A 20,427-nucleotide genomic window follows, 5' to 3' on the forward strand; every position below is an offset into this window, starting at 1 on the left:
CACACTACTTCCACTTTACTCTCTAGACCTCCAATGAACCTGGAAGCTTTGAGATTTTGACTCCTGTTCATACATTGCCATAATGACTGCAGCTGAGGCAAGCAAAAACAAGTTCAGGTGTCCAGGCAAGAGCTGCCTGAAAATAACCACTTCAAAATTCACAGCGCTTGTAGTTCTATGGCAGGCTCCTTCAATACACACTCTAAAGGTATAGGCCACAAATTTACAGGTTCTCAATCCCTAATTTTCATCCCTGGAGAAGTTTGTCAGCAATTTTTCAAAAACTAATTGACCATTCAAGTTTAAAAGAAATCACCCTTTTGTGAGGAAACGTTTCACTTCCCTTCTGCTCACTCTGTCTTGACTATATGGATTATAAACATTTCAAGGCAGCAACAATTGCTCTTTGTCTATTACATTATGCTTGTACAACCCCTGGTTCAGTGTCAAGTCCTTTCCTTATTAGCAGTTTTACTACAGAGTCTTCTAATTCCCACTCATGCCACATTAGCTTAGCAGAGTTGGTGTAAGATTTTTTTAATAGGAAACTATCACAATGCTCTTAACTGTCAGAATTCACATACATAACTCCTGTGTTTGTCTCTTGTTACTAGCAATGCTTTTTTAAATCAGATATATGGTTTTCTTTTTCTGTTCTCTTAAAAATGCATCTTTTAAATTGCATTAAATGTGACAGCTGTAAACCCCTTATTCTTCATAAAATTGTGAAATAGGGGCATTTACACTTATTTCATTGAACACATAATCATGACCTTGACTATCTGTAGAGCTGGCATCTAATGAGGAAACTCATTGGAAATCTGATGGTCCTATCTTTTAGTTTGTATTGGCTTAAGACCACATGTCATCACTACTGAACATAGACATGAAATACTTTGTCATTAATTGGTTTACATTCAACTGTAATAGAAAATTTCAACATACACTCAACAGTGCAGGCAGAGATGGCTGAGAAAAGAAGATCCTGCAAGATATAGCTAAGGGTAAAAGTGAAGAAAATTAAATCTCTGGTCTGGTAAACAAAAACCTCTGTTCAAACACATCAAAACCACCAGATTTCACTCTCAGTGAGTAGAAAACCCTCACATCTAAAAGAGAAAACCCAGATTTCTCTATCTTTGTCATAAAATGCCAGGTATACATACATCAGCAGACTCCACTTATACATAAATGTCATTTCCAAACAAGTTCAGCTAAGCAAAACTGATTATTTTGATGGTCATTCTTTTATAACAAGTCTGTACTACTCAGGAAAAAATATGTTTGGCTGAACTGCAAATGTAAAATCCATTGAAACACTGCAGAACAACATTTGGCTCATAAATCAGGATTATATCTAATAAATACCAAAACTGGAAGTATCCTGCTGAGGCCCCATGCAGAAACTGAATTTTGGGTTGAGGCCTCAAAGTTGTCAGTAATAGAGCTGCACCTGATTGACTAATAAAATGAAAATGTTAAATTTCCTGTAACTAGTCATGAGGACCCTGACTCAGTATAATCAGTTCTTTGGCCCTGCATTGTATTTGTACAGGGTGCTGCTTGTTTACCCTGAAATAACAAGCTCTCTGGGGTAGAGAGCAATCACACACTGTCACACTTCACAAATATGTTGTACCCTATGAAGAGTAAAGCCTCTATTAGTATAAAGGTACAAAGTTCAGCTACAGCACTGTCTTTGATTTCTTGGTGTTATGGAGCCCACTGCGTTCCACATTGATCCTTGCCCTGGGCGTTGGGAACAGCTCCATCAATGCAGTAAGTAGAAAAAAATTCTTGTGGCTTAAAGAAAGAAAAAGCACTTATGTGCAGACCTAAACACTGTAGGAGAAAACTACTGTCTTCCTCTTGGTTTGTGTTTAAATGAATCTAGCATTAACCAATACAGAATATACAAATGGCCACTATTTCAAGTATTTGAATAAATATTTGTCCTTTCTTGTCACTCAAATTCCTTTTTATCCACAAGCAAAACAATTTGTGGCTCATTTGCATATTTATGATCCTGTGCAGCAGTAGCAGATGAATTACATTTCATGACTCTCCAGAACAAACACATCTTGATTCAGATGGCACATTCTTATTGTTGTATTTCAAAGTTCAAACAAAAATGTCAGAACTGGCATTTTGAGATAAATTTATAACATGTTATAATTTTGTGGCCTTGCAGCCTATCTTGTAAAAAGGATTTATGTGCTTATTGTAGGTATGATTAGAAAATAGTAACTTTTACAGATGAAGATTGCGTGCAGATAAGGCAAAATGAAAACTTCATTGCAAAAGTAAGTAAAATAGCTTCAGTTTCCTTACACATAGCTAGGTGTTAACAGATTTTTTTCCCTAGTTTGCAGAAAAAATAAAATAAAATTTAAAAAAAGCAACCCTACTGAGAACTGTGGATATGCCAGATTTGAATTCCTGAACTTGTCTGCCATTTTCTTTTCATGCAACAGTGACAATGATGTTTTCTTCATCCCGTGATGGTCTTTACTTCTGTGATTGTTAAAATGTTATTGAGTGCTATGTGAAAGAGGCAAGATTTGGTGAATACAGGCTCTGAGGAAATCAGTTATGTTGCAAGTCATGAGCAACAGACAAAGATCAGCAGAACAATTCCTGCCCTCACTGCAATGGTTCACTGGGGAAAAACAACAAGAGTAAAGAAAGTGACCTACATCACACAAGATGACTTGTGCATGTCACTACATGAGCATCTAAAGATGCAGACCAATATGGAAACAAAAGAGAACATAAGCAAGGAGCTAACAGTGAGAAGGAATGAAAAAAGGGACAAGACTGGAAGAAATTAATAATACAACTTTGGGGGGAATACTAGTGACAGCAGAAGATGAATGATTAATGTAGGAAAGTACAGCAAAATCAGAGGAAAGAATAACCGTGGGTAACCATTGGAACAGATTAAAAATTTAAATTCCCCAAACAAAAATGAGGTCATCAGGAAATAGCTTCAGAAAAGTGATGTTATGTGTCAAATGTCTGGCGGTAGGAGGAACAAAATTTCTACTGTGTGTCAATACAAATACAGAAAAAAACTACAAAAAACCCCATGATATAAAATGGCTGCATGATCCTGTACGGGTGGGAACAAAGCAGCAAATAAAACATCAAGCCCCAAACCAAGACTGTGATAGTGTGATAACAGAGGATAGAACCCCCCCATCTCTATCTATACAGCTGAAATTGTGAGGGTAGAAAGCAAGTTTGAAATTAATTTTTGATTATTCTGTTCTCTTCCACTTGCCAACTTCTTTTGCTATGTCAGCAGATGCTCTTGTTTCTTTAGCTGTACCCTTACAGTCTTCACCTGGAGACTATATTGTGAATCTTTACCAAGGAAAAGCATCCATTCTCCGCACCACTTCCTGGTTGCACCCCAAGTGCTCCATGTTGCATGAGGTATTGAGTCAAGTGCAATTATAGTGGGGTAAACCATTTATTCTCCATGCAATTAATTCAATTAATCTCAACTCAGTAATGTTGCCTGGATATAAATAAAGATATTTCTGTCATTATATTCCTCTAAAAAAAAAAAAAAGGAAGTGACTTCACTTTCACAAGTAACTCAGATTTGACTTAGCTCTGGTGGATCCTAGATGGTTCCTTGCTTCTGAAGGGGGCAGCATATGTACTCATCAAGGTGGTGACATAATTGACTACAATCTATTTTACAATGAATAAGGATAAATAAGGGTTAGCAAGATATGGGGATAGAGGGCAAGAAAGGTTGTGAAGCTCCTAATTCAGTACTGGTATAAGCTATACATAGGAAGAGTAATTTGAAACAATGTCATTATTATATGTACAGATTTCTTACAAAGGCTCTCCAGTGATACCTTTTTTTGTTTCCAATGGAAATCTAGGGAGATAGCCTCATGAATTAGAGAGCAGAATTACTATCAGAGAGAAAACAAACACAGTAAAATGCTACCACAGTTTCTGAGGCCTGTGCTGACTCTGTATCTATGCCTATACTTGCCAGCACAATATTTTCACACTAGTCCAGCCTGTCCACTTACTGTGCGTAGCCTCAAGTAGATATGAATCTGAATGTTTTATATTGGGTCACAAATAAGTCTAAGAAGAGATACTACCATCAACAAACTTAGCTGTACCTAAGTATTTAGCACTCACTGTTCTAACAGTCTGTCATCCAAGGGGTAACAAGGTTAGGTCCTGATGGACAGAGAGGGCCAAGTCAGGAAGGCAGTATGCACAAGGGGCTAGAGATGACAGCCAGGGTGTGCAGAGAGCCCAGAGAAAATTCCAGTAACCAGGCAGTTACAATGTCAAGCCAGAAAATCAGTCCATGGACCCACAAAACTTACAGATGAGGATAAATAGCTCAAAGAGAAATGGAACACCAGAACAGAGCTTAAATGGAGTTCCTGCACCCATGGGCAGAGGCCTGGGTGGAAGCCCCAGCTGAAGCTGATCAAAGCTGTCAAGGCCTTGGAGCCCTGACAGTATTTTGGAACCAGTACTAACAGAGTATTCACACACAGCTAGAATCGGCTAGCAGAAACCCTGGGAAAAGGATAGCAAAAAGTTCCATTGACTTTTTCCTGGTTTTGTGCTTGTACTGCTGCACTGCTATGATTTTTTTAATTTAATTTTATCATCTCAAGACCAAGGCCTTGAAAAAGCTCCACAAATATTTTTTATTTGATTCCAGCTTTGTTGAATCTGCTAACACTGTCTAAATCTCCTCATCTACATTTTCCTGCAAAAGGACTATGTGTCAAAAAGCTTTTATTGTGCTTTAGTCTGGGACATTACCTTTTCCCACAATTTTTCCTGATACTCTTTGTATCTCTTAATCCTGAAAAATTCCTGATATTTTTATACTTGAAACAGTAGGAAAAGATGGTAGGTTTATCTCTGCAGGAATTCATCAGCTATGTTTGTGGTCTAAGCAGTAGAGACTACGGTCTTAATCAAAGAAAGAGCTGGAAAAAATGTCAGAAAGAAAGGAATCAGTAACAGACTTCCATTATACTCTTCTTAAGATCCACCTTCTGTTCCCGCATAAGGAGAATAGGTGAAGAACACAAAAGACAAAACTAGCTCAGACTATTTTTGAACTCTTTCAGCTGTTTTTGTTTGTACTCTTACAAAGCCTTGGCAGACAAGGGAAATATTATTAGAATAGCAGATTTCTTTCTTTGTTCTGCATCTGTTCCAAAACCATACAATTGTATTTGAACAGCTGGCCAGTAACATGCAACCATCAAACATGGCAATGACATAGAATCACAGTGTTCCCTTTGTAGAGGACTGAAGCTTCAAAGCTGAAGTAAACCCTCAGATGTACACATCTTGGTCTTTGAGGAACATTTTCAGATTGAAATAATACCTTTTTTAAAATTTATTTTTCTTGAATTGAGCTTTCTGTTGGCATCAAAGAGCAAACAAGTATTCATTATATCAAACTAAAAAATTGGAACTGCTGTGAAGAAAAGAATTTCCTGGTGCTGTTGCTAGGGCTAGAATCAGAGGAGCCCAGCCTGGCCTTATGTCGTTCCCATGCTGCATGTAGTATTAAGAGTTTTGGAATTGTGTTTTTGTTTTCATACAAATGTGTAAAAGAAGTTAAAGAACTTTTTAAATTATTTTTTTAATGAACATCCCCACTTCCTTCTACATCCCCATCTATTTTGTAACCTTGTATCCAGGGGTATACACAACCTAATTCTAAAATCCCCAGCTACAACCTTGGGGCAAACTACCTTTTTCTCCTGTGTTACGTACGTGCCTGCCAGGCTGTGAGTGAAGCTTCAGTTTGTGCCTACAACCTTCATAAAATCTGCTTTATATTTAAAGAACTCCAAGAGGATGTCAAGGCTATTTTTGCTTGTAGGAAATAACACTGACTGAAGTTAAACTCTTAGGTGAAGTTTCTTGTAACTACTGTAAAAAACGCCACAATTAACAGTTATATTAATGTTCTGAGGTTTTTATGCTCATAGTGAATGAGACCTGTTCTCCGAGATATAAGTGAGAAATAAAAGGGTAAATTAATTAGCTGCTGGAGAAAACTTACAATTATCACAGTACACGTCACCACTAAAGAAGTGCTGAAACAACCCTCTTATTAAAGAATGATTTTTCATAAAATGTGCTTCGTGTAAGGCTTCACACATCTGTCTTGATGCAGGTTCCCTTTCCCCCACAGTTCTTCCTTATGCTCACACATCAGTTTTCAACCAAAACGCGGTAGCACTGGGATGGCTGATAGCCACCGCATCCTAGAAGCTAAAACCGCCCACAAACAAACAACAAATCAAAAAAGAGTAATGACTGGACTATTTTCATCATCTGAACAAATTCCAAACTACTAGACAGAACAAGCAGAGTACTGCACGCCAGGATCTAGAGCATAAGCATCACTGCAGCTGCCATGCACTTTCCTGAACCGGGGAGATTTTTGCCACCCTGATCCCTTGCCGCGGTCTGTGACAGCGCCGGGCTGCTGCAGGCTTTTCCTGGCAGCTCCTCCCCGCCCTCTCCGGGCAGCACCATCTCGTGCTGCTGGGATGCAGCGAGGCAAATACAGGTGATAAAGGAAAAGCTATCGGTGCACCGCTGCGTGCTCCGTGGAGCAGCCCTAGCCCTTTAAGCTGCCCACCCTCCCCAGCAGGCCGCGGCGGCAGCTGGCAGCTATTTATATACGGGCGGCGGCAGGCGCTGGGCGTTTTGCGTGAGGCGGTCCCGGGGGCGGCGGGGCCCAGACTGGAGGCTGTCATGGCTTTCACTTCCACGCCGGTGCGTGGAGGCCGCTGCCTCGGCTCGCCGCCGATCTCGCCGCCGATCTCGCTGGTGAGTTTGTTGCCGAGCACGTCGCCGAGCCCGACCCGGCTGAGCCGGCTGCAGGAGAAGGAGGAGTTGCGACACCTCAACGACCGCCTGGCCGCCTACATCGAGCGGGTGCGTGTGCTCGAGGCCGAAAATTCGGCTCTCCATCAGTCCCTGAGGGAGCAAGAGGAGAAAACCGACCGGCAGCTGGACACCCTGCGGCTCTGCTACGAGACGGAGCTGGCCGACGCCCGCCGAACATTGGACGACGTCGCTATCCAGCGGGCCACGCTGCAGGTGGAGCTGGGCAAGATCGGCGAGGAGCACCGGGAGCTGCGCAGCAGGTCGGTATCCGCCCCATGCGCTACACCTGGGGAGCCTCGAGCAGGCTTCCAGGTGGGAACCACCGTGAGGCAGCCTCCACGTTGGGGCTCTGTCACGGTGACGGGAAGGGGGCGTTACTCAAAGGTACGGCCCTGGGAGATTGGGATGCCCTGGGTTAGGAGACATCCCAGTGTCGGCTCTGAAGGTGAGCTTAGGGACACTACTGCGAGTGCCTCCGGCTGTCGTGCTGCTGCGATGCTTCAGCAACCTCCTGCGAGGGGGATGGGGCTCCCCCAGAATTTGGGGTGGTGGGCAGTCTTTATATAGCTAGCATAGCATGAATGTGTAGCTGACTGCATTGGGCACCACACTTGTGATTTATATGCATTCAAATAAATGCTATGCTTGAAAGCATTCAGAAAGTTATGGGAGTCTTTTATGGATCCAGCTCCTTTAAAAAATAACAAAACAACAACAACAAAACAACTCTCTAGCCCAGGGAGAGGGGGAGATACACAGAGAAGGTGGTCCTGTCAGGAGTATAGCTTACCTGGTCCATGCTGGTACTGCACAGAAATTGTCCTAGTGCTTTTTAGGTCTTGTTTGACATGCTGCTGAAGTGAGCTACCTGGTGTTTTGGGTGTGACTTTCTTGCAAGGGGTGTATCCTGAGCCTGGGATCATCTTGTTGCCTAGTCTCACCAAGTCTGGAACAAAGGGGTAGCCCAATGTAATTGCAGTTGAAATCCACCTCTGGGAGGGAAGAAGATGGGTAATGAAAGGGAGGGAACAATGTCCAATCCCAACAAGCTTCCTTTATGGATATATATACAAAGTGCTATCATTGCTAGTTGTGTTAATGTCTCATTACACTGCTAGATTGCATATTTGCAATGATTTGTGCCTGAAGGCCTCCTAAATCTTGTTACAAACTTGTGTCACCAATATTTGCTTTGAAGACTTTTGTGGAGCAAGTACTGTCCTCTCATAGGCTCAGTAGGACTTAGCTGTTCTGCTTAGGGATAACACATGGTTTTACTTGGATTCTTTTTTTCAGCTGCTTAGAAGGTCTTGGGTTTGTCTCATTCATGCTGGTTTTGCTTGTAGGTCTGTTTCATAAATCTAACCTGCCACTTGAGTGGACAGTGAGGAGAAGCTTGCTGCTGCTTTCTGTGGTTGTTTTGCTCTGGGTTTGTTTATAAAGCTTTAGACTTGGCAGGTATGCAGTCCTCAGGACTGTATTTTGTTATGTTGGTTGTTTTTTTTTTCTTTAAAGTAACTAGGTCTTAAAAGTGGTTAAATTCATGTCCATGGGAAATGATACCTTGTAGATGCAGTTCTCTGAATGTGTTTCATATCTGTGCTGTTTAACTACAAATGTCTTGGGTAACTTGGAACAAACTGCTTGGGAGCGTATCGTGCCCTTTATATATACAACCTTTAAATATCCTGGAACTCTTATAGGATGGAATGTCACCAGATAATTTCCTAACAGCATTAACCATTGGACCCTTAATCACTAGTGAAGAGACTTCAAGTTGTAATAGTAATGAAGTATGTTTGCATTTCAGCTTTTGTCTTGCTACTTAAACAGTGGTAGATGGAAATAGGCTACAGACATTTGGGGAGGCAGCCATAAGCATATCAGTCAGTTGAATTCAGGGCCTGAGAAGGTCAAAGCAACTGCAGCAGCACAGCAGAGAAAAACAAGACCAGTTTCTCTATGCACCAGTGAGTATAGATGTGCCTTTTGCTGCTGAACCTGACACACACAGTGTAGCAAGCTGATGTTGTAAGAATGAATCTTGCAAGTGCTGTTAATGTTCTGTAGCCCAGATAAACTAGTGTCTGTTTAAAACATACTTGAACTCTTCTGGTAAAACTACTCCAAATTCTCCAAGTCAAGCATATGTGACACCCTGATTTACAGGGAATGTGGTTGTCAGAGCCTCAAAGTTATTGCTTGCAACTGATAATCAATAAGCCACACTTATTTCTGGAGTGGCTGGTATATGGGCTGTTTAAGAGTACTGTAACTGCCACTGCTTTCTGCTTAATAATGTGAAGCGGTACTCTAAACCCTGGACTTGGTTTAAAAGGGTAGTAAATGCTTTTGTCAAAGCCAGGCTTGTTAAATTGCTCTTCTTAAGAGGAAATTACTCAGTTCAGGGTTCATTGAAAAAATATTTATCAGGAAAGAAATGTAGGAAACCTGAACCTGGCTGTTAGAGGCCTGCATCAGGGAAGTGGACTGTTAAACCACAGATACTAATGGAATTTCAGACCTGCACACTCCTTGATAGATGAATGAAATTTAGATTATTGTAGGATGAAACAGTCAATATCAGTCAGTAGTGTTCTTGATATACTTGTAAATAGTTATGATATTAACAATAAGTAACAGTGGTAGCAGATACCTGAAATAAGGTGACTAATAACTAGAAAGAAACCTGTGAATACAAAAAAACATACAACGCACTAATTTTTTCATTATCTCAGTACAATTACTTTTTTCCTAGAGCCTGAGTAAAGAAAAGTAACTTTTGCTAGCAAAACACTTAGATTTGTGTCGTGACATATGAGGACACAATCAACAAATGTCTCTGAATAGCCAGGCTAGAAAAGGCCTTGAGCAAGAACCTAGTGTATCCACATGCTCCTAGGCCTGTGTTGAAACCAACCATACCTGCATGCCTTCCAGCAGATGTTTGTGTAACCCTGTTTTTAAATTCCAGATAATGGAGATTCCAGAGTATTCCTCCAGGCAATCTGCTTCAGTCTTGAACTACTGTTTCCTCTCCCTAACATCTAACCCAAATATTCGTCCCTGCAAATGTAAGCCTGCAACTTCCTGTCTTTTCCACAACAGACGTGGAAAACAGATTCCCTTCCTCTATACAGCAGTCTTTCATGTGTATGAGGACTTATGTATCCTGTCACTTTTCCCTTCTCTAGACTAAACAACCCTTAGCTTTTTCCAATCTTTCCTTGCAGTCCAAGCTTTCTAGAGCTGATCACTCCTGCAGAATGACTTTGGATTCTCTCCAACTAGTCTGCTCAATTATCAGCTGGAAAACTCATTGTACAAATTATCACAACTTAACCACTATGCAGAGAAGTTTTTACTAAAATTAATGGAACACTTCACCCTTTGCAATCTAACATCTGAGTTTTGAGCGGGAAGTCAGTCTGGAGAGTGGTTAGGCAACTGTGAGGATTTTAGAAGTTAGAGCAGTCTAGGAAACTGTCCTATCACCCCTTCCTGACCAGGACTCGCTGCAGTCTCGGCTCTTCTCTACAGTGGTGCCAAGTGAGACTGGCAGCTTAACAGGACTGGCCATCCAGATGGCACCTGAGGGCTCTAACTGGGTATCTGTGCAAGGAAATATCCCCCTTTTGAAGGAAAAGCTTCTCTTGCCTTGCAAGTCCACCATGTGAAGGAGGGAAGAATACGACCTTTCCTGAGGGAACGGAGTCTCCTGCAAGGTGCCGTGAGGGAAGGGTGGTGGCTGTGAGGGCTTGCTGCCCTGCAACGGGACCTATAGGAGCAAAGCCCCAGCTGGGCATGTGGGGTTGTGGAGACCTGCTCACCAGGGCTGGGCCGGTGGCCTCTTGGAGAGAAAACCTCTCCTGCCCGGGCAGGAAGGTTCAGGGACTGCAGGACAGAAGGGGTGACCGCCCGGCAGCCAGCGCTGCCCGCAGGCGGCAGAGGGGCGCTTTGTCCCGCGGTGACCGGCCCCGCCCGGAGCTCGGCCTGGCCCCGCTGTAGCGTCTCGCCGGGTGGAGGCGGGCCTGGCTGTGGCCGCTCCTCCCGCTGCAGGGCTCGCGGCGCCGCGGGTTGTTCTACTGCGGCACTTGGCCAAGAAGCTGGTGGCAGCCTTCTCTGCTGAAAGGAGGTGTCTGTGTGCAGCTTGTGCAGTGGTGGCCGGTCACTGTGGCCTGGTGAACTTCGGTTTTGAGGATGACTAGTCTCTCCCTGTGGAGATGGTGTCCTGTGCCATCCCTTCCCTCTTCACTTGGTAACGGCATGGAGAATAGTTGGCTTCTATGTAGGATTCACACAAAACAATCTGCAAAGTGGGTCAGAAATCTTTCTGGTTAAACAAATGATGTTTGTCTGAGGGGCCTGCCTGGTTTGTTTTACAGCCTACTCGGTGCTCTCGCCACCAGTGTTAAATCCTCTCTCTTCTGTTTCAGTTCTTGCAGAGACTCCTGTGAAGGTAAACATGCTAAAAACTTTCTCCCTCACTGCTTGCTATTTACCAGTGTAAAACTTTCTTTTGTAGGAGTTCAAAAATAGAAGCTGATTTAAACCTGGCACAGGCTCACGTAAAAGACCTCAGTGCTCAGCTGAGTGAGAAGGAAGCTGACTTAGCGGCAGTTTTGGTTGAGAAGCGAAGTCTGATGAATGACCTTCATGAATTAAAGGATGAAGCAGTCAGTGTAAGACTTGTTCCTGCAATTTTAGCTTTGTTCTTGAAGCTTTTGCCTGTTCCTCCCCCCCGTACCCCCAACTAGTTCCCGAGATTTAAATGCGGGAAGGTATTACCTTAAAAATGACAGACAAAAAGGGTTCTATAATCTTGCTGAAAGTAAATGCTACTGATAGTCCATAAAAACTTCTAACTGTTGGAACTAAAGGTACCTACATTCTATGACCACAGTATGTAATGTTTCTTGTTCTGAGGACAAGGCAAGTTGAAATGTTGTACTGCTGCGACCCCTGTAGCATTTGCTAACACGGTCCATTAAATGCTCCCTTTGCTGACCTGCTTCACTATTTAAATTCAGGTAGAGCAAGTTTGACTAATTTTTTTTTTAAACAGAATTTCGTGCTACTGAAGTGAACTCTGCCTGAGTCACTACTCTATCAATGAATTTCTAAGAGTACAACTCTTCTGTCTTTATGCTTTAATGTGAACTTTGAATAAGCTAATTTCAGATCTTTAGGATGAAAACTTAAAGGCAAACCACTACCATTTTGTATGATTAAAGCAGCACACCAACACAGCTTATACAATACTGTCAACACAGGCCATATTTGAAGGATTTAATTCATTAAGCATCAAAGTATATTGGAAGTTAGTGAGAAGCTGAGAATATTTACTGTTTGAAAGGGAAGAATGTATATGGATGGTAAGAGTCATCAGAAGTCTACTTTGAGGAGTCAAACTTGGATGGTGGCATTAATGGTTATTCACCGTGTGGGAAATCTGGTCTACTTGACAAATAGGATTCTTTCTGTTTCTGTGTGATGGATACCACTGAAATAGAGTAATCAACTTCACTTTAGGAGTGTTTTGATTGCTGTGCCTGTGAAGTTGAATGGCTTGTATAAATTGACTGGTTTAGTTTGGAAAAATGACTTTGATTTTGATTTCCCTGATACTTGTCTTTTCTAGCTGAAGCAGTCACTGGAAGATACTAAAGAGCAACTCCACAATGAAGTGTTAAGGGGTGTGGATCTGGAAAATCACAGGATTGCTTTGCTGGAACAAATGGCATTAAAGAAGCGCCTTCATGAAGATGTATGTTTTAGCTTATTAACAAAGGGGATTTTAGCTGTTCATCATCCCTGTATTCACTTAAAAGCAATGCTAAGAAGTGCCTTAACCTTAAAGCTGAGTCAGCCTAGGACAGTCCACTAGCCAGTAAAATCTACCTAACTAGGAAGACTTCCAAGAAAGTACACAACCTCACATTAACTGGCATATCAATAGTTATCTGCAATATGAGATAATTTTCTCAGACTGCACATCTGAAGGTAACTACAGTCCCAATATATTACTTTGTGTAACTAAAAGTGCACATCTTACAGTTAAAGCTAAATGATTCCAGATGTTTGTAGAAGCCTAAAATAATTGAAGCGGTCTCCTTTAATAAGCAACTTGCGTTCCTTACTTCTTTAACAGTTTTCAAAGGTGTCTGGTAACCTTTGTGTGAGAAATCAGTACACAGAACTGAAACATGTGAATGTAAACCAACTTTCTTCTGACTAAAAGGAATCTCAATGGTTTCTTTAACCAACTGCTCTAACTTTTTCAATAAAACAATCACCTTGAGGGAGGTGAATCTCTCCTTCTGCTCTGGTGAGACCCCAGCTGCAGTACTGCATCCAGTTTTGGAGCCCCTATTACAAGAAAGATATGGATGTGCTGGAACATGTCCAGAGGGGCCACAAAGATGATCAGAGGGTTGGAGCACCCCTCTTATGAGAACAGACTGAAAGAGTTGAGGGTATTCACTCTGGAGAAGAGAAGGCTCTGAGGAGACCTTATTGTGGCCTTCCAGTGTCTTAAGGGGGCCTACAAGATAGCTGGTGAGGGACTTCTTAGGGTGTCAGGTAATGATAGGACTAGGAGGAATGGAAAAAACCAGAAATGGGTAGATTCAGATTGGATGTTGGGAGGAAGCTCTTCACCATGAGGGTGGTGAGGCACTGGAACAGGTTTCCCAGGTAAGTGGTTGAAGCCCCATCCCTGGAAGTTTTTAAGGCCAGGCTGGATGTGGCTCTGGGCAACCTGATCTAGTGTGAGGTGTCCCTGCCCATGGCAGGGGGGTTGGAACTAGATGATCCTTAAGGTCCCTAACAAATATATGATTCTAAGTAGCAGTGCTTAGAGCAACTGAAGTGTATATGTGTGTTCGAAGTACAGAAATACATCTAGTTCAAAGGATTAGTCTTAAATGCAAGCTACTGCATGTATTTGCAGCAAAAGAACCCAGTGCAGCCAGCAAAGTAGGAAGGACCTGACCTAAAGTCTGAATAAAGATGAGTTGTTGTGCCCTCAATCTACTTGAACACTGAATGTCTTGTTAACTGTATTGACTTGCTTATTCTCTGAGACATTTCTTCTAGGAGCTCAAGGAGACAAGAAGAATCTATGAGAACAGGGTAGCAGAAATAGAATCTATTTATCAGACTAAGGTCTCAGATGCTCTTCAGGGACTTAGAAAACAACAAGAAGAACAAATTGAAGAGTACAAACTGGAAATGGAACAAACATTTCATGCAAAAGTGAGTGCATCTTGATATGAGTCACACTATTTTAAACAGCTGACTGATGGAGCCCTTGCATTCAGTGCACAGTTTCTTGGCACAAGTTGTTAAGGAATTTCAAAGCAGTGTCAAATTTGGCAATGGAAATTCTATGGACACTTGGTCCTAACCAGAAGTAGTTCAAGTATAAATGCTGTCCCTTTGGGGAGGCATTAGAAATGGGCAATGTAATCAAGTTGATCGTAATTCAGACTTCTAACAAAGCTGAGAGCTTGTCTGACAAATTTGGGACCAAGGTGTGCTATGGTTCCATTAATCAATTTCAGTATTAACTCTATCTTGATCTATTGATTAAAATTTTACTAAAATGCATGGACTGAGATAGTCTTACAATTATACAAGAGCACTTTTAAATGTATGAGTCCAATGCCCTTTCGTAGATGCTAGTATGGGATGAAGGGTAGAAGGTGGCTATGGAAGTAAGTTGACAATTTATCTTCCAGACCTGGTTTATTGCCTCTTCCCCAGCGTTAGCCGCATTACATTTTTTGGCATACTTTAGTTTGATAAGCACACCTAATATCTTGTAGTGCCACACTTTGGCAAGCAGCTTCTAAACATTCTCCAGTGTTCCTACAGTTGATTTGCATAGTATGTGTCCGAGGTCCTCATGCATCTTTAAGTGAACTATTGTAATCCAGCAATTTTCACTACTTGATTATTGCTGACTTTCTGGTGTCAAACCTGTGTAAACCTCCCTGAAAAGCAATGAAAAACTTTCTGACCTGGACTTCATTGATATCTGCATACTTAAAACAACTATTTCCACATGAAACAACTGAAAATTACTTTGTTTCCCTTCCTTATTTAAAATACATGGTTATAAGCAGCTCATTACTAACAGCAACTTACCCGTAGATGGTGAATGCCCAACTGTCTTCAGCAAAACATAGTGACATTGCCAAGGCCGTTCAGGAGGAGCTGAAGCAAGCACAACAGAGAGTTGAGAGTCTCACATCTCAACTTAATCAATGTGAAAGCCAGGTACTGTATTTACTTGTGTAATTTTGATTTTTATACCCAATTCAAAATATTGTGCTCTCTCCTCTCTAATCTTCAGTTACAGTTTAATTTATTTTAAAATTTTCCCCATCCTCTGAATTTCAGAATGTTGCTTTTGAGACCAAAATAAGGGAGCTACAGGAGATGATGGATTATGACCGTGATCTCCATCGAAGGTGTATGGCTGAAAAAGAGCAAGAAATGGCACGAGTCCAGCAGCAAACACAAGCCCAGCTGGACGAATATGAGAATCTCTTAGATGTGAAACTGGCTCTAGATCTGGAAATAGATACCTACAGAACAATGCTGGAAGGAGAGGAACAGAGGTAGACTATGACAAGGTCTTCATATGACAGCTTGCTTCATCGAAGATTGCTGGACTAACTGTATAGTCCTTAGAATGTGGAGGAGGCAAGAAAGAAATAGTATGTCATTAGTGCCATAAGTTCTTGAAGTGTAATCTTCTGTAGATGGTATACATATCCCATGTCCACCATCATGGTATATTAAGATGATGTTACTTGATAAACCCAGCTGATTAAAGTTCAAGGGCCCATTAGACATCACTCACCTTTCTCAAAGCTTTGTACTAGAGAGGTCTCAAAGACAGTGTTCAAGTTTTATGAATGAAACTGGGAAACTGTAGCACCTCCCAATTGTCTGGGCACTGCCTGGTGAGAACATGAGCTCTCAATACATACTGAGAAGGGTGAAAAACTTAACAACTACTTCACTGAATATTGTTTGTAGAGACTTTAAAGGAATATTTATTGCAGTTGGGAATCTTTTCTTATTGACGTAAGCTTGCACTGAACCTCTAGGGCTGGGGCTGTCTTCCAAACTTAACAAGCTACTTAACTACTTTTGCCAGTAAAAATAAAATCTTTTATCCAAGTTTTCCATGAAGTCTTGATTATAAGAAGTTGCTATGCTTGCTTATAGTGGGAGGATAGGAGTGAGAAATAACATTTGAGTATCTGATACGCTTATCTGACTACCTTCTAGGCTAAGGCTGTCACCCAGTTCATCTTCACACAGCACTGCAACTCGAGCAACAAGTCAAGGGCAACAGTTCCTGCCTGGGAAGAAAAGGAAAATGAAAGAAGCAAAAAAGAGAAGGCTTAGTGTTGGGTTTAAGACTGTTCAGCATGCTGCTTCTGGAAAAGTATCTATTGAAGAAATTGATGCAGACGGGAAATTTGTCAGGCTTAAAAATAAATCTGATGAGGTACTTCTGTTCATTCAGTCTTCTTGGCCTTCACTGCAAAGTGTGCTTGAATTGACTTGTAGCTAATTGAGAGATGACAATCAGAAAGGATGAAGGGATGAGGGAAAAGTGCTGCTAAAAAATATGCAAAATGGAGACTTCTCACTAACTTGTTTGCTGTCGAGATTTTTTTTTTTAATACTGCTTTGTTCACAGCTGTCTGGGAGGTGATTTTGTGGGGAGGTAAACTGGGTTCTGTGATATAGAACTCTAACCCTTTCAGTTGTTTCTCATTGGATTCAGGCTAGCAGTATTGGAAGTACTACTTAAATTAGATGAACTAAAAAAGGTGCTTAGTAAATTAGATAATGACACAGCTTTTTATTACTTAAATGCTTAAAACAGGTAAAAGTTAGAATGGAGCTGAGTGTATTTATCTGACCAAGTAGATAGTTCTTTGACTAGTTCAGTCTGCAAATCCAGGATTATTAGAACTAATTCTGAGTGTTTGTGGCTGGTAGTTTAGCCACTTCAGCCTGAGATGGCTTAAACCTTCGCAGGCCATTGCTATGTGGTGCTGTGTATGGCCCGAGTTGGTAGATAGGCATGGCAGGCTACCTAGTAAATAGCACCATGATCCCCCTTGAACAGAAGGCAAGTGCCTGAACTTTTGGAACTAAGATTAATCTTAAGGAAGCACAGGGAAAAGTTACAGGTAGACTTGAAGGCTCCATCAAGACTGGTCAGATTCTTGTGTGTATTCAGTAGGAATAAAACTGAATCTGGAAATAACCTTGTACTTGTTATGGTATGATGTTGGTCTGTAATGCTGAGAAGTATCTTGTCCCACAGGATCAACCACTACATGGATGGGTGTTAAGACGACATCTTGGAGGTGTGTCAGATGCAACATATACCTTTCCTTCACAGTTCACTCTTCAGGCTGGTCAAGTGGTTACAGTAAGTAATGGTTTTGTAAGACTACTTATGTTAGATGGCAGTAGAGATTCATGTAGTAAAGAAAATTAAACCATTACATTAAGTACCTAAAGAACTACAATCTTGTGTAGAGAGGGAGATGGGAATAATCATTACAGCAGATTGATTTGAAATGTAAATTTTTCTTTAAATCTGGATCTTGGATCATCTGAGATAAGGATGTACTATTCTTGTGAACAGAATCAATATATTCTTAGGGCTCCCCACAAAAAACTCAAACTATTGCTTAAAATCTCTAGTCCTCTACAGCTGAGCATGCTGAACTTGTATGGTACCAAGATAAATGTTGGCTCTAAAATCATACTCTTAAGTACTTAGTTATTAAAGAACCTAACTCTACACTTTGTACTCCAAACTTTGTACAAGTTTGCTCAAGAAATCTAAGTGTCACCTTAGGCTGGAGGCTATCTTGTATACAGAAATTGCCTTGGCTCTGGCTCATTTGTAGGCATGTCCAAGCAAGGCTGTGTCTGCATCAGGCAGAAGCTTTTAACAACTGTTTCTGCACTTTTTTAGTCTTCAGTTAAAACAACACCCCAAAATAAAGATGATACATGTGAAAAACCCCAAACAATCCACACATTACCACCATTCTTGCTGGTCGTGGAAAAAAAATCAGCAGTGATCACAGCACTTCAGTTTCTTTTACTGGGCATCTTTGGTATTGCAGTACCAAATAGTTACAGTAGACTAAATCCTAATGTAGGTGCAAATAAGATTCTTCAGAAGCTCCCTCTAACTCTGTTGCAGATCTGGGGTGCAGCTGCTGGTGTAAGCCCAGGTCCCAGTGATTTGGTCTGGAAGTCTCAGCGATCTTGGGGGGCTGCAGATACTATTGATGTTACACTCATCAAAGATGATGGTCAGGTAAGAGATAGTAAATTATAAGCCCTACGAGGAGAGGCTGAGGGAGCTGGGGTTGCTTAGCCTGGAGAAGAGGAGACTCAGGGGTGACCTTATTACTCTCTACAACTACCTGAAGGGAGGTTGTAGACAGACGGATGTTGGTCTCTTCTCCCAGGCAGCCAGTACCAGAACAAGAGGACACAGTCTCAGGCTGCACCAGGGGAGGTTCAGGCTGGATGTTAGGAAAAAGTTCTATACAGAGAGTGATTGCCCATTGGAATGGGCTGGCTGGGGAGGTGGTGGAGTCGCTGTCACTGGAGGTTTTCAGGAGAAGACTTGATGGGGTGCTTGGTGCCGTGGGTTAGTTGTTTGGGTGGTGTTGGATTGGTTGATGGGTTGGACGCGGTGATCTTGAAGGTCTCTTCCAACCTGGTTTATTCTATGTATTCTATGTATTTCTACTGTCCTAATACTGAACTTACTTGATGTGCTTAAATCTTGAGGATTCTTGGTGGCAATTGAATTGTATTCTAGGAACTTGCAAAGAGGAAGATAATGCATGTACCCACAGGAGAAGAAAGCGGTGAGCAAGACGATGATTATGAAGAAATAACTGAAAGTGAAATGGAGTTTCTATCTCAGGTAAGCTGCCTGAAGTTTAAACACATGCTATTCATTCAATGGCCATTTCTTTTCTTTACTGCATGAGAATGCTCACCCAAGTATTATCCATGTTCTACAACTCTTAATTTTTCTTGATGTCAGACCAAAAGAAGAAGAAAAAAGAAGTGTTGTTTGGTTTCATGATAATCGTTCCTGTAAGCATCCTTAAGGAGGTGAGGCGGTGAGAATCATGCTTGTCTTTTCATAGCACACTTGCTTCATTAATGGTGTGGCAGTCTGTTGTCCCATATAGGATGCTGCTTGCATGGCTTTGAATCAGAAGTTGAATTGCTGTTTTGTTTATTAGCTGGTTGAATATGGTCATGTATGAGATCAAACAATGCTCCTTAGTGACACACTGAAAGATACTAACTTCTTTTAATGTCTGCTTTGTCTGTACATCTGACTGAACATGTCAGCAGTGTGCCTAGATGGATAAGAAAGCCAGTGGCATACTGGCTTGTATTAGAAACCCTGTGTCCAGCAGGAACAGGAAGGTTATCCTTCTGTACTCAACATTGGTAAGGCCACACTTCGTATTGTGTTCAGTTCTGGGCCCCTCACTACAGGAATGACACTGAGGTGCTGGAGCATGTCCAGAGAACAGTAACAAGGCTTGTGAATGGCCTGGAGCATGTGGCCTATGAGAAGCATCTGAAAGAGTTGGGGTGGTTCAGTCTAGAAAAGAGGAGGAGACTTTACTGCTCTCTACAACTACCGTGTAGAGGTTGGAGTGAGGAGCATGCCAGCCTCTTCTTGGTGGTGAGCAACACAACTAGAGGAAAGGGTTACAAGCTGTGCAAGGGGAGGTTTAGGCTGGAGGTTAGGAAATAACGCCTTCACAGAAAGGGTTCTCAAACATTGGAATGGTCTGGCCAGGGCAGTGTTGGAGTCACCATCCTTGGGGGTTTTGAGGTAGCCTATGGACCTGGCACTTAGGAACATGGTTTAGTGTTGACCCTTCAGTACTGGGTTGAGGGTTGGGCTGTATGATCTTTGAGGTCTGTTCCAAGTGAACATACTCTGCGAATAAACTACCAATCTGCTACCTCAGGAACAGCATGCAAAAACTAACTAGAAACAGCTATTTCTGTGGGATGAAGTGACTTATCCAACAGTGTCCCTGGCTTACTCAACTTAAATTCACACTGAAGAAACCTGTTTCCATTCAAAAGTATCAAAAGACTGAAATTCAAGTTCTTAGAGTATTGATTTAAAAGAGATTTAAAGTCCCTTTTAAATCCCAAGCATGAGTTTGAGACTTCCAATACAGCTAATTTCCAGGAACTACTTTTTTCTTAATTTTTGCACAGCAAAGTAAGTATCTCAGCTTTGCTTGTCATAAATACTCCCTTCAACAGTTTCTGAGGGGAACTTCAGCACAAGTACAGGTCATGTTAACAGAATTAATGCAGTTAAATAAGATATGCATGTTTTGTGTTCAGTGTATTTACACACCTTTGTCTACAATTTGCATGCTGTAATTCTCTAGC

General features: G+C 41.6%; 1 protein-coding gene across 1 annotated transcript; it reads left to right on the forward strand.

Moving 5' to 3' along the window:
• Nucleotides 1–1,715: 1,715 nt before the first annotated feature.
• Nucleotides 1,716–19,159, forward strand: LOC104297391 (lamin-L(III)). Its single transcript, XM_054169219.1, has 13 exons — nucleotides 1,716–1,779; nucleotides 3,326–3,438; nucleotides 6,502–7,178; nucleotides 11,444–11,600; nucleotides 12,560–12,685; nucleotides 14,017–14,175; nucleotides 15,076–15,201; nucleotides 15,325–15,545; nucleotides 16,225–16,447; nucleotides 17,279–17,386; nucleotides 18,176–18,292; nucleotides 18,806–18,913; nucleotides 19,037–19,159. The coding sequence occupies exons 1-13, from the start codon at nucleotides 1,716–1,718 to the stop codon at nucleotides 19,076–19,078; spliced, it is 2,241 nt and encodes a 746-aa protein (XP_054025194.1). The 3' UTR covers nucleotides 19,079–19,159.
• Nucleotides 19,160–20,427: the final 1,268 nt, after the last annotated feature.

This window comes from Dryobates pubescens, chromosome 17, assembly GCF_014839835.1.
Source record: "Dryobates pubescens isolate bDryPub1 chromosome 17, bDryPub1.pri, whole genome shotgun sequence".
Lineage (NCBI taxonomy): Eukaryota > Metazoa > Chordata > Aves > Piciformes > Picidae > Dryobates > Dryobates pubescens.